General features: G+C 41.7%; 1 protein-coding gene across 5 annotated transcripts in view; it reads right to left on the bottom strand.

Annotated features, from left to right (window-relative positions):
* FARP1 (FERM, ARH/RhoGEF and pleckstrin domain protein 1) overlaps positions 1 to 13326 on the bottom strand; it is a 162844-nt gene that overhangs the window by 22330 nt on the left and 127188 nt on the right. For 3 of the 5 annotated variants that reach the window (XM_062487811.1, XM_062487814.1, XM_062487816.1), the window contains exons 13-15: positions 8183 to 8370; positions 6635 to 6724; positions 4351 to 4484 (exon numbers count right to left, since the gene is read on the bottom strand). In XM_062487811.1, the coding sequence (XP_062343795.1) occupies positions 4351 to 4484; positions 6635 to 6724; positions 8183 to 8370 (412 nt within the window). Of the gene's footprint in view, positions 1 to 4350; positions 4485 to 6634; positions 6725 to 8182; positions 8374 to 13326 lie in introns of all 5 variants that reach the window. The other 2 variants (XM_062487812.1, XM_062487815.1) reach the window with 1 other exon arrangement.

Raw genomic sequence — 13326 nt, 5'->3', positions numbered from 1 at the left:
GCAGCCAGGACCAGCATCTGGATGCCCAAGTGCTGGATGCAGCTCTTGGGGCACTTGCTCACAGAAACAGCCTGAGGTGTACTGTTCCCTCTCCCACCTGAGGCTGCTTCCTGCTCTTCTCCTTCTCTTCCCTTCCTGTGTGAGAGGGCAAAGCACCATGCCTGTATGCATCCACCTGAAAGTGGTTAGCTTTTTTCTTTTGCTTTTAGTCAGAGTTAGGATTGGATGCTCAAGAGACGGATTTCTTGTTAGGACTTGGTTGTTTATTAAATCTTATTTATAGTACAGAGTTTTGCAACACTTCTTGCTAACAAGCCAAAAGAGAGCAAAAATGGAAACAGATCTAGCTAGCTACAAGGTCTTTTAAAGCATAACTATCCAAATAAAACCTAATATCTACATTATTTATACCCTTGACCCAATAACTAAACTCCTGTGACCTGCACTGCAGTATTTTCTAGCCAACTAAAAACTACTACCCAAAATCATGAAAAAGGAACAAGAAGGAAGAAAGAGACAATGCCCAAGAACGTCTATCTTGTCCCATGCCTCTTACTATATTCTAAACCCCTCAAACTCCACACTCTTCACCATGTGATATTACACATTTCTATTCAAACTACACACTAGTGATTTTTAACTCTATCACTCAAATTTGGAAGCCTTCTCCAAGGCCTCTGGTCAAAAGCAGTGTTCTTTTGAGGGTCAGTGTCAGAAAGCACAGAAAATTTAAAACTCCCAGGCTTTAGGGTTCCAACATCCATCAAAGGTCATCCTTCCCCTCCTCAAACTTCAAACACAGCCTCCAGTGGGGTATTTCACTTGCTCCCAGGAACATGGCCAGTCTCCAGAGCTCAGCACAGTTGGGGCAACTGAGGAGATTCATGGGCTGCTTTACTGGCCCTGCAACAGCACAGGCAGGGCTGGAAACATGGCCCAGAGCATGGCATCACTCATCTTAGGATGCTGGGCAATAAAACCACCAGGAATCTTCTTAGTTTCATGGTCAGAAAGAAACTCTGGCTGAGCAAAATGCACTGACTTCCTGTATTCTGCAGATGGTTATTGGTGTTAGAATTAATCTATGCCATATTAAAAACTTTATCAATAGGCCCTGGACACTGAGATAGGCTGCTCTTAGGAAATACATCACTCAAGAGAAAAATGGGTGAACTGCGTGAAGAAACAGAGCAGACCTGCCAGAATCTATAACCAGGTCAAAAGGATCATGGCCCTTAAGATGTTCTGTAGCAAACAGCCTGCCCCCGACTGCAGATTCAAACACTTCAGAAGCCTTCAAGAAAGCCAGAAATGCTTTTAATAATGTACACAACCTGCACTTCCTCCAGCCAAACACTAAAAGACTATGGATGTTTTAATAAATTAAAAGCAAGGAGACATCTAACAATTGTTATGTGCAATTCCCCCTAGCCTTGCTCTTCTCACAACTCTTTTGCATCAGCTTCACTATGATCCAAGGCCTAAGAGAGCAGGGAATGACCTATTGTTAGATCTTCCAACATGCAACATGAAGATTCGAAACAAACCTTAGAGAACTACACTTGTGTCTGTGTAGAGTGAGCAGGCTGAATTGTACTTTAAGTTGATAAAACCCAGCATCCTACTCACTAGGGAAACACAGATGACTTGCAGGAGGCGCTCACTCTCTCTCTCTCCCTCTCCCTCTCTCAAGCTCCCACAGCACATGTGGGTAGCTAGGGGCTCCCAGCAGCTTGATGAAGTCCACAACTCTTTCATTCAGAGGCCCTTTTTCTTTGTAGGACACGTCACCCTCTGACAAATGCCGAGCAAGCTCATGGCTCAGGACAAGTGTCCCCCCTCTTCCTCCCCCCATCCACCTGCCTGGAAATTTAAGACCTGACATGGAAGAGTCAGAGTTAAATGAGCTGGCTTGACTCCTGCTCACACCTTCCTGCAGCTGTGCCACTAGCTCAGCCAGGCCATGATTTGCTGGGCAGCTGGGAGTGACTTGCCCTGAGGTGGTGAACAGAGCCAGAGCCCTCTGCCTTAAAAACACCTGGGGCCAAAGAGAGAGAGGTACCATTCTGGCAGTGTAGACATGGAGTTAAAGTGACCTTGACCATGCTGCTGGAAGGAATTCCCTATCACATTGCCACCAGCTTCTTGTAGATGCTGAGAGGCTGTTTAATTTTGTCACTCACTGTTTAATTAAACACTAATCTCTACAGGATAGAGTTCATTGCTTGCAGCTTATCTCAGCATCTGTGGCATTATACAGAAACATCAAGACCTCCAAAGTAATACCTGTCAGCAAGTCTGCCTCTCCCTTCCCAAGGCACATATTCAAATCATCCAGAACTTTAACAACAATCACTGTCTACAGCAGGGGTATTACATTAGGTGCATCCAGGCTGTTGGTTGCAAACTGAATGCAGGAACGTGATTGTTTTTCTGTCAAGTGATTCAGAGCACCTGACAAGAGAAATCCCAGTGGCTTTACACTAACTGTGGAAGGACATGCAGTAGCTGAGCTGACAAAGTAAGAAGGAGGTGCCCAGCTGGGACAAAGTTACCTGAGCAGAATATTTTTGAACAAATTTGGACTGCAAAGTAATTTGTAGCAGAACAGCACTTTAAATTACAGGGTAAGCGCACTTAAAATATTATATTGGAAGCTTTAAACTGAGGTTTACCACCCTGTGAAACTTTATGAAGAAGCTGAAAAACAGAAGGTTTACTCAGCTCTAAAAGAAGGTAACTGAAAAGGAGAAACAAAGTGAAACCATGGAAAGTCTAGAAGTCTTAATAAATTTTCTTTCTTTTAACATAACTGGTCCTTCCCTCAAATTACTACAATGTCACCTTTCCACAGCAGGCTTGTAGTACAGCATCATCCAATTTTTGAAAAACACCACAGAAGGTTTGCCTCCACCTCTAATGCCACCAGAAGGATACAGGGAGTATCTCTATTTCAACATATGCCCAGAGTCAGCACCCAGCGAGATTAGACCAGTCTGATAGAGACCAGAACTTGGTCTTTACTGACTGCATAAATTTCCCTTTTCTCACCACACACATTAACCCCAACTAGTTGGGGATTAACTCCAACTATTGTTAATCTTACATCGAGGTTGAAGAAACAGTCAGTATTTTATAACATCTTACAGAACCTTCTTGGAGTACCTGTAATAAATGCTTAGTGCAATGCAATTAACACCAGTAGCAGCCCAAAGAAAAAAAGAGTGATACAGGCAGGGTGGCTGTGCAGAGCATGTCTTAGGAGTAACTATGTTAGTTATATATAAATACATATACAAACTATATATATAAATTATATTAGGAGTAAACCAAAGTCCTAGTTCTAAGAGGCAGTACCACATTCCCCACTTCCCAGAAAACACCTGCTAATTCTGTAACTGTGCAGGGTGGGTTTGGACAGCACTAGTCTGCAAAGTGCTGCACCCTCATTCAATTATATCAGTACATCACAAGAGTTGACTCACACACTCTGAGACTGTGTTTTGCTTTTGTTTTGATTCATTAGTTAAAGAGGCACCCATCTTAATTAAACTTATTAACACCCATTAGGTCTGCCTGCTCTGTTTTCACGTGATTTTCATCGTCACTTTTCTAACTGAGAAGGAAAAGCTCAGCTCCCAGAACCAAAGATAACTTACAAAAAAATGCCTACACAGAGCAAGACAATCTAGTCCAGGCAAGTCTAATCAGAGCAAGGAGAAGGCTTCTGCTTATGCTGCTGCCTCTGCTAAGATTTCAGTGGTCAAATGAATTAAGAGCCTTGCCAGGAATAATTATTCACTTCATAGCTATTTGGCAAAAATGCCATGTTTTACTGTCACTATTACGTTAAGAATAGATAACTTTCAAGCCCAGTATCCTCCTGCAACACTCTGTCAATTTGTAGAGTGCATGGTAGACCCTGTGAGTGCCACAGCCGTGATCCTGCAGAATGAGAAGCTGGTCTGTGAAATCCTCCCAGCCTGTAATGATTTTGACAGAAACAGAACCTGGTCCTTTGCCTCTCCCTCTTTATTACTGATAAGCCTTGCTTGCAGCATGTTCTTCAAAAGAGCTGCCATGTAGAAACACTGACATTTGGCAAGAGAAAGCTTCATCCAGAATCATGATCTCATTTGCATATGTATGTAACTGAGATATCTGAACAACATAGTTTGTCAAGTAAACATGAACAAAGCATGATTCAATAAACCCTGCCTGTTAATAACCAACATCTGTAACTTTCATAAATTAAGCACTACAGTAGATCACAAGGAGTTATAAAACAGGGAATGCAAAAATGCTAAACTGCATGAAATAATAGAGATAAGTAACTATCAACAGTCTTACCACAGAGCAAGTCTCTGCTCAATTTCCTTGAGAAAACCAGTGTGAAATTTGTGCAAAGGTTCGAAGTTGGAGAAAATTAGATTTTTCAGTGTTTCAGGCATGCAATCCTCTTTACTCACTGCACTCTGAAACCACTACAAAGGAAAAAAAACCAAAAAACCAAAATTATCCGTGGGTTAAATGCAGAAGGTATGATCATTTTCTGTCTTTATGTACCTAACCCAAATACTCCTAACGGCTTAGCCAGCAAGGATCTTTTTTAGCTACATTAGGAATACAACCCAGACTATCCCTGACAGTCCTGTGTGCTGAACAGGTGCTCAGAGGTCAGACCCTGCACAGTTGAAAAAGGAACTCCTTTCCCCTTTGCCATCATTGATCAAACCTTGAAAATTATTTTCAAACTCATACTGGTTAGTCAATACAAACTGAATTTACAAATGCTGGAGATACAAGAGAAAACATTACAATACTCATAAACAATTCAATAAAAGCAAAAAAACATGCTCTGCATTTTCTTTTTGCCGAGTTCCATCTGAAATGCCTTTGGCAGGAGTTGGTTCAGTAAGCACCCACACCCTTGTTGCTGTGTGCATACAGAGGACATCACCCTGCAAAGTGAGCAAGTGGAAGACACTGCTATCACAAAACAGGAGCAGCAGTGCCAGGCACTGTAAAGACTGAAACAGACTCATGCTCCATATTCTCTTTATTTCACCCTAACAGACTATGGGTAACATAAAACCATAGGATCAGGCCGCTTGCCAAGGTAGTAATGCCTATCATCTTCAACATGGTAACACTGCTCACACTTTACTGCCCTAAGGGGTTCCAGCTATCCCTGGTTGACTTCAAGCAGTGCCTAGAAGGCTGTTGGGATCATAGAAGACTGTTTGAGCAGTCCTGCTTGACACTGCATCAGCTGGAGCTGAGCCAGACCTGGGATAAAAAGATCCCTCCCAGGCTTCCCTCTCCCCTGCTTTATCTCAGCACCAAGCAGACCTAAAGTTGAAGCTCATCTACCAAGTCTCAAAATTCATGCACAGCAGTTCTTCCTTTTCCAACTATGTTGGCTACTTGTTCACTTTCAGTGGCCTCCTGGGCCAGTCATTTGTGGAGCACAGCTGATACAATTGTATGCTAATCATCAGGCCCATCACTCTTGGTGACCCAGCAAATTCAAACTTGCCCAGCACAAGATGGGGTGGGAAATGGGCTTTAGCTCTGAAGAACTAAAACTTTTTGTTTCTGCAGCCAGTGGGTGAAATATTAGATGAAAACAGTGTATCTGCTGTTGAGACTGCAGCAATGACTGCAGAACGGACCCACAAAACCTGGCCTCTTCTCTCAGGAGGCTGGCTTTCCAGAAAGCAAGGGTAAGTAGCAGTGGGGCCACAGCTCCCTTGCTGCCTGTAAAAACCATGTTATATTGGCTCTGTCAAAGCTGGGGTCTGATCAGCTGCATCTGTCACTTGGGATCCTGGAACCAAAAAGAAGCTGAGAAGAAAGTGTGCTCCAGCCTCCCAACTGGTCCCAACACTCTCCCATGAAGCATGTCCTCCTTACCACCACACTCAGCACAGGAGTGGGCAATGCACTTCGCTGAGTGATTTAAGAGCTGAGAGGTCTGGAGCTGGCCAAAATGCCATGAAGGGGTTTGGATCCAGTGCCATTTCACAGAAAAATGGTTACTTCAGACCAGATTTTGCACACATTACTCTTGGAAGTGAAACAAGACTGTTGCTGTGTGTGCAAAGATAGCAGCTATTTGCCTTGGTGATTTTAACAATCACACTCTGATCAGATGCTACAGATGAATGACTCATTTAACACACAGTTCACTTTCTGAAAAATCAGAGTCATTCAAATAGGTACTCTACAATATTTCATGTTAAATGGAGGGTGTTTAACACAGTAGAAAACATTTATATGTGCCCCTAAGGAGCTACTTCAGTTTTAAGAGAAGTCATTGAAAACCCACAGGCATTTTTAGTAATTATAACCACAAAGCACAAGAGCAAGAAAATATAACTGAAGTGTGTCCCAAGTTCCTCAACCTGATACCGTTTCTCAGTGCATGTTACTAACCACAGAGCAAACCTCGACTCTCTGATCCTTGTGTTATTTCATCCCTGGAGGAGAACTCCTGAGCACAGCAAAGAATATCTACAGTGCAGAACACAAAGGCAGCACGGAACAGCTAGGATGTGAAATGGAGCAGGTGAAATACCACCACTGACTCGGAGCTCCACGTGTTCTGTGAGTAAGGCTCAAGCAAACATACCGATGTGATGACTTCGAGGTCCTTCAGGTACGTTCGCTCCGTGGTCGCCACTTCTTTAGCAATGAAGTAAGCTTTCTCAGTTGGGAACCTCTGTAAATTGCAAGCACATTAGGTTTGCCCCTGCTTTTATGGAGGGAAAAAACCGTAGATAATAAATCACAAAGAGAGTTTTAAACCAGTGACCCTTGCTTGTGGTTATGCTGTGACTCACGCTTGAACGTTCCTAAGCCCTGAAGCCCTAAAAACAACCCTTCCTTGCAAATACAAGAGAACAGGAACTTTCTATGGGTTTTTGAGAGATTTCTTTTTCTGCCAAGGTGATTTCTACTGCTTTGGGGTGCTGATGTTCCTTTCAGTTTATTTCTGGAGCAGGAGATACTGTGAAGTTCATGAAGAAATCCTTTGCAGGATAAATGACCATTTGAATCAAGTGTCCAATTTGACAAAATGACATAAATGTGTCTGATCATTGCAATCCATCATCAGGATGGTAATCCACAGGAAAAATACTTCCTAAAAAATTCAAACCTGTAAGATTTTCTTGGCTGGACAACCTAAGAGTAGGAGAGGGGAAGGACTTTGTATTAGGCTACAGATCTAAAATTTCTTAATTCTGAAGAGCCAAAGGAATCCAGCTGATCTTCCTCTGTGTTGCTCGGGAAGCAAAAATTAAGAAAAAACATCCATAGATATTTTTCCTTTGTTTCCTCCCCGAAGACAAATGATGCAGTGGAAACACTGTGAATGCCCTGCAAAGGGAGCCTGTGTGGGCATTTCCCAGTCAGAATGCACCCCCATAGGAACCATCATCAGCTGGTGCACACAGTCACTGGCTGCTCTAACTTGGACTGGCACAGAGAGTCCTGACTCCATTAACTGATTCTTGGATTTCCTTCTTAAATTTCTTTCACACATCTTGCTATCTATGCACAGTGGGAAAAGAGATCTTCCTTACACAAACTCCCACTTTCCAGCAAAGCCATCAGTTTCTTTCTCCCTCCTGAGATGCTCCAAGCTGAGGAGAAAAAAAATGGCCACAGAAGGACAAAAGAAAGTCCCTCTCACCCAGCAGCAGAGGAGGGATGAGCCAGCAGGCACCCAGAACACCATGGCTCAGACAAACACTTTATCTTCAGAAAGCAGTTTTGGATGTGATACTCCCTTATGCTTTTGCTGCGATGATGGCCCTGAGCCAAACACTCCCAGCTGAATGCTGCAGGCTGTGGCTCAAAGAAAGCATTTTCTACTCCCACAACCAGATGCTCCCAGTGGTGTTCCCAGCAGAGACAGACTGGAGAGCCTGGGTTGGATACTTCCCCTACAGGCTCAACACTGTTCCTTTTCTTTCTGTCACCTGGAAATTTTCTCTCCAGTAAGACAATGAAGCTGAATGTTTTGTTGCAACAAAACTCCACCCCTTAAAAGCAAGTTAGATTTATAGGATATCCCATCCAAACAAGCTCCTGAGGTTGCAACGGACAGGAATGACCCAGATTTATCACAACACATCAGAGAGAAGAAAGACAAGGCCAACTTCATTCACCTTACCTTTCTTTTGACCTCTTCCTCATCATCAGCCCTGATGCATGACGGGTCATTCAGCAAAGGGCTGACCAAAGGAGATGACTGCTTGGCATCAGGGCTCAAGTTTGGAGATAAAGTCATATTTGCCACTGATGGTCCTCCTTGGGAATTGATGGAAAGCTCTGAAAGGTGAGGGCTGCCAGTCAGAGAACCTGCTAAGAAAAATGATAAAAGAGAAATCAATTAGGACAAGCTTTCTCGAGAAAACACCATAAGGAGTTACAATCTTAAATTGCAGCACGTGAAGTTATGCTACAAGGCATAGCCATCAGGGTCCTCAAACTAGCCCAAATGACCCTGAAGCCAGAGGAGCTACAACCACTTACTTTCACCATGGGACTGGTTAAGTGTCTTTTAGCTGATAAAACTGTCTGAAATTACTATCTCTGTAGGGAAGGGATCAAAGCGCAGATGACTGAGCTGCAGCTCTTTACCGTGAGAATGATGAGGCACTAGAACACCTTGCTCAGGGAAGCTGTGGCTGTCCCATCCCTGGCAGTGCTTAAGGCCAGGCTGGATGGAGCTCTGGAAAACCTGGTCTAGTGAAAGGTGTTCCTGCCCATGGCAGGGGGGGTTGGAGCTAGGTGGTCTTTAAGGTCCCTTCCAACCCAGGCCATTCTATGATTCTAAACATCAACTAAATATAAAAAAATTCATCATTGTAATCCACTCTGCAAAAGAGAATAAATACAACAATACAGGAATCTTTCCAGGAGTGCCATTCTTTCCAGCAAAGCAGAACTTCAAACACTCAAATCAGTACTTCATAGGGAACTACAGGACACAAGTTAGTACAAATTTATCTAGTTGAAGTCTAGAGAAAAAGGATGATTTTCTACAGAAGTGTTGCTGCTAAGATCAGTCAGATCTAACACGAAGGAAGAAAACTACTAGTTCCCCAATTTCTACACACAACACGAGTATGTATATTATACCTTGTAAGTCTTTCCATGCTCCTCTGATTGTTTGGGATGGAAATGCTAGCATTACATTTACATAAGAAAAGCAATACTTTTAATGCACAAAGCATGACAATTTCAGATTTTCACATATATAAAGTCCCATTTCATTTTGGATTAAAAATATTAAAGAATTAGACAATTAATTAAACTTCCATTGATTCATATACACTACATTAAATTACTGAAATTAGCATTTTGTCTTCTGTGAGGCAGCCAGATTAATGACTGCACAGAAAGTTTGCCAAAAATGCCCAGTTTTCTCCCAGTTACCCCCTCCTCCATACATCTGAAAATCTAACCTGTGTTAGAAGAAGAATCTGTCATGTGGAAGAACATTTACAGTCTGTGCCATTTTGGCATCATACATTAAAATCCAACAAAAAAAAAGTGACAAGTTCTTGACTACCACAGCTAATAGGCAGTCTAAGATTAAATGTAAAACACATACATCACCATATATAATTAGGGTCAAATACAAATTACTACCATGTGATTATGTCCTCCCTAAATTATGGTAGGTAAATATTCCTGTTGCTAAAAAATCACAGCTGAGATACTCCAGTAAATACAATATAAAATAAATATAATTAGGCCAGTAGTAAAACCTATTTATTTTCTGGAAGAACTCAAGATTTATTGCTAGAACATGAATGTTTTCCAGTTCCAAACCAGTTCATGTTTATAAATCATTCCTTTGAAAAGAGAAGGAAAAACAGCTCAGTTATCAGTTTACGTAATCATGACAGTTATGTAGCCTATTATAAATCAAAGTCAAAGCAGTATTTGTCTGAAATAAAGGTCTGTATTATTACAGCTAGCAAGAAAGGATTTACCAACAGTTTCACACTAAATCAATGTGCAGTGAAATTTGAGAAAATGCCACAGCTTGTTACACAAATGTCAATTTTATTGACACTAGCACACAACTGTATACAGTATTTTCCAAAGAAATGGAATTCATCATTGAGAAATAGTGAAACAGATTAATAGCAAGGTTGTAAGGTTAAAAGTACTCAACTACATTACAAAAACACATAAGAAAAGTGGTATCACGTCAAACGTGGAAACAAAGAAATTCTGGCACTATGCCTGTCATACGACAGTGAATAAATGATTTGCACCTCTGTGAGAAGTTCACAGCATTGTAGTCTAGAAGTTAAATAGCACCTATCTGTGATAGATAGATATAGATATATTGACATACCTACCTACCTATAATCCCAGATCTAAGTTCTGATGTACTGTAACTTTTATCAGTACAACTCAAGTATTTCAAACTACAAAATACCAAAAGGACAATGAATTAGAAAGACACCCTATCTTACAGCTGGAAGACATTAACCTGGGAAAAGTATTATGGAAAGTATCACAAAAAATTGTGCCTGGTGGCTCACAGCACTGCTTATACACCCGACTGATAAAAGACTTTGCATGTCAGTGTATCACTGACATTCTCAAAGTTATTCTGCAGCAAGATGAAATGCTGCATCCTCCCTTTTGGTACCAATGTGGGCATGAGCAGTGACCAAACACAACCACCACCACCACCACCTACAAGCAGGAGCAGTTTCACCCCACCTGCCAATACACCAAACAACTGAAAATTGAAACTAGTTATAAGAAAGTGGCTGCATAATGAAATGGCCTCAAAATCTTCTTACATTAGTACATTCTGGGGCCTAATTACAACCAACACAACCATAGGTACCAACACACTGGATGTTGCTCTGGGAAATGTGGGAAAGAAGTTTGTTTTGGTGTGAAAAAGTCAGTAAGTCATGAAGAAATGAAAATAGAGGTTTTTCCCTCCCCCATCACTAATCAGTCAGGGCACGTGTCATGCTGATGGGTCATGGCATGGCTGCAAAACAACTTCCTCTTTTTCACAGAGGTGAGGAATAAATAACTTAAATTAGCAAAGCGTTTAATCTGATCTCCTGCCACAGAAGAGTATATTCATACAGGCTCTACTCATCAACTACATACTGCAAAATATAAACAGAAGCAGAAGGAAGAAGACCAATCCTATTTACAAGGTATTGAAACCCCTTATAATTCACCCTAAACTATTCATGGATTGACAGGCAATTAGCATGTCATTTGCCAGACAGCAAATGCTACTGCACACTGGAGGTCTAAATGGTTTGCATTTAGGTGGTAACATGGAATTGTCTTTGCTCATACTTGAAGTGATTTTCATTTAGATTCAGAATTGGGCCATCTTTCAAATTTAATGGAGTTAGCTGTATACACACAAACCAAGAGAAAATACAAAAGAATGTTTACCTGAGGATTGTTAAAGTACATACTAAAATTACATCCTTGGAGGAGTGGGTAGACATTATTATGTATGTGCTTAAATTATTTTCTATGAATGGGTTTAAGAAGAGAAACCAACACTGGTAGATGACAGTGGCAAATAATGAGAATGCACTTCACCATGGCATGCCAGATTAGCCCATCAGTGCCAAAATACCTGGAGTGGTTCCATTGAGCCAGTCTACTCTCCTGACACCACAGAAAAGTGCTGCAGTAGAGAAGGTGATAAAAGAAGCAAAACTTGATTGAAATCTAACTTGGGGGGAAAAAAAATCTATGAAATGACAATGGCATTTTATATGGCCACAGGACACGAAAGAATGGGTTATTTTCCTAGCTTTACATGTGTCTCAACTCACTCCCCACCAACATACATATTCCATGTGCTACACCAAAAAGAAGCCAGAAGCTAGAATCAAATACTTAATATCTACACCTTTGTCAAAATACACATCAGTTGCTCACTGCAATTTGGTGGTAGGAAGGCACAGCGTGCTGGCAGGCTGTGGGTGCCCTGCCAGAGATGGGACAGGCTGGGCTCTGCCCTTGGCCACCAGATGTGATCCATCCCACTCATTTACCTGTTTTACACTTGGCTCCTGTCACATACAGCTGTGAACCCCTGGGGGCTGAGGGCAGTGCCTATGGAGCACTGGACTGAGAGACACTGCTTTAAACATAGCTCATATCCAAGGAAAAACAGTTAAAATCAGTACTTCCCAGATGATGAAAGAAGTCTCTCCCAGAGGTTAATTCATATCATAGGTGACCTGAACTGCCTGCTGTCTCTTCGTTGACTACATAGGCAGCATAAGATGACTTGAAATCCCTAGATAGAAACTAACCTAACACAGAGGAGCTCCCCTCTTTGTGAGTGAGACAAATGGGATTCGGTGTATGTTGAAGATACTCCTCCTCCATTCCCTTTCTCCTGAAACTGCAAAATAACAAACTCAGGCCATTTAGTGTTCTGTATCTGCTCCAAAAGGAACAGTTCCCATTCATACACACTGGCTTTTAACAGAGAGGAAGAGCTCAACAGTGTTAAGATGCCCATGGGAATGTGCCTTTTCTGTGGAGTACCACAAAGTGAAAATGACTCAATTTCATAGAAACTGAGAAAAAACATAAACCGTTATTAAAGGTGACAGAAATTCTGCTGGAAAACTTCATGTACCGCTTAAGATCTCATCAAGTCAACTCTCAAGAGTTTTATTATTCTCAAGGTTGTTATTATTATTATTATTATTATTATTATTACTATAAATTAAAAACACACTAAGAGTCAGAAAAACACCTTTCTCAATACCTGGAATGTTGCAGGTTTTATTCTCCCTTACTCCAGCTCCACGGCCTGCTCTGCAGCCAGGAGAGGCTTGTGATATTCACATCCCAGTTGCTCAACTTTAATGTCAGATCAGTGTTTTCTAAACTCCAGTCTGCCATATGAAACCCAAGTTGTTTCCCCTTTTTCCTTGGCATTACTGAATATATCACTTATGAAGGCTCTTTAATAAGAAAGCATCTGACAGAGCTGCCACTGCTGTGGCCACACAGTCTAGCCTAATTTTCCATTTTCACAGTGGTTGCATAGCTCTGAAGTGTAGCTAAACGTTTTGGTCAGAGAAGATGCATAGTAAAAAATGGCATGGGGGAGAGATAGCACCAGATGAAGCAGCAGGAGTTTTCATATGCACTTCGCCAACCACTAAAGTACCTTAGATTGAAGAAGAGTTTAATAATGCTGTCCATCCCTTCTCTCCCCAGCTGTGAACCAGGCACAGTCACACTGCTGAAGAGTTATGGGATGGAGATTCTGCTCTGTTC

This window comes from Cinclus cinclus, chromosome 2, assembly GCF_963662255.1.
Source record: "Cinclus cinclus chromosome 2, bCinCin1.1, whole genome shotgun sequence".
Classification (NCBI taxonomy): Eukaryota; Metazoa; Chordata; class Aves; order Passeriformes; family Cinclidae; genus Cinclus; species Cinclus cinclus.
Note: the sequence above shows the minus strand (reverse complement) of the source record. Positions and strands in the feature narration are given on the sequence as shown.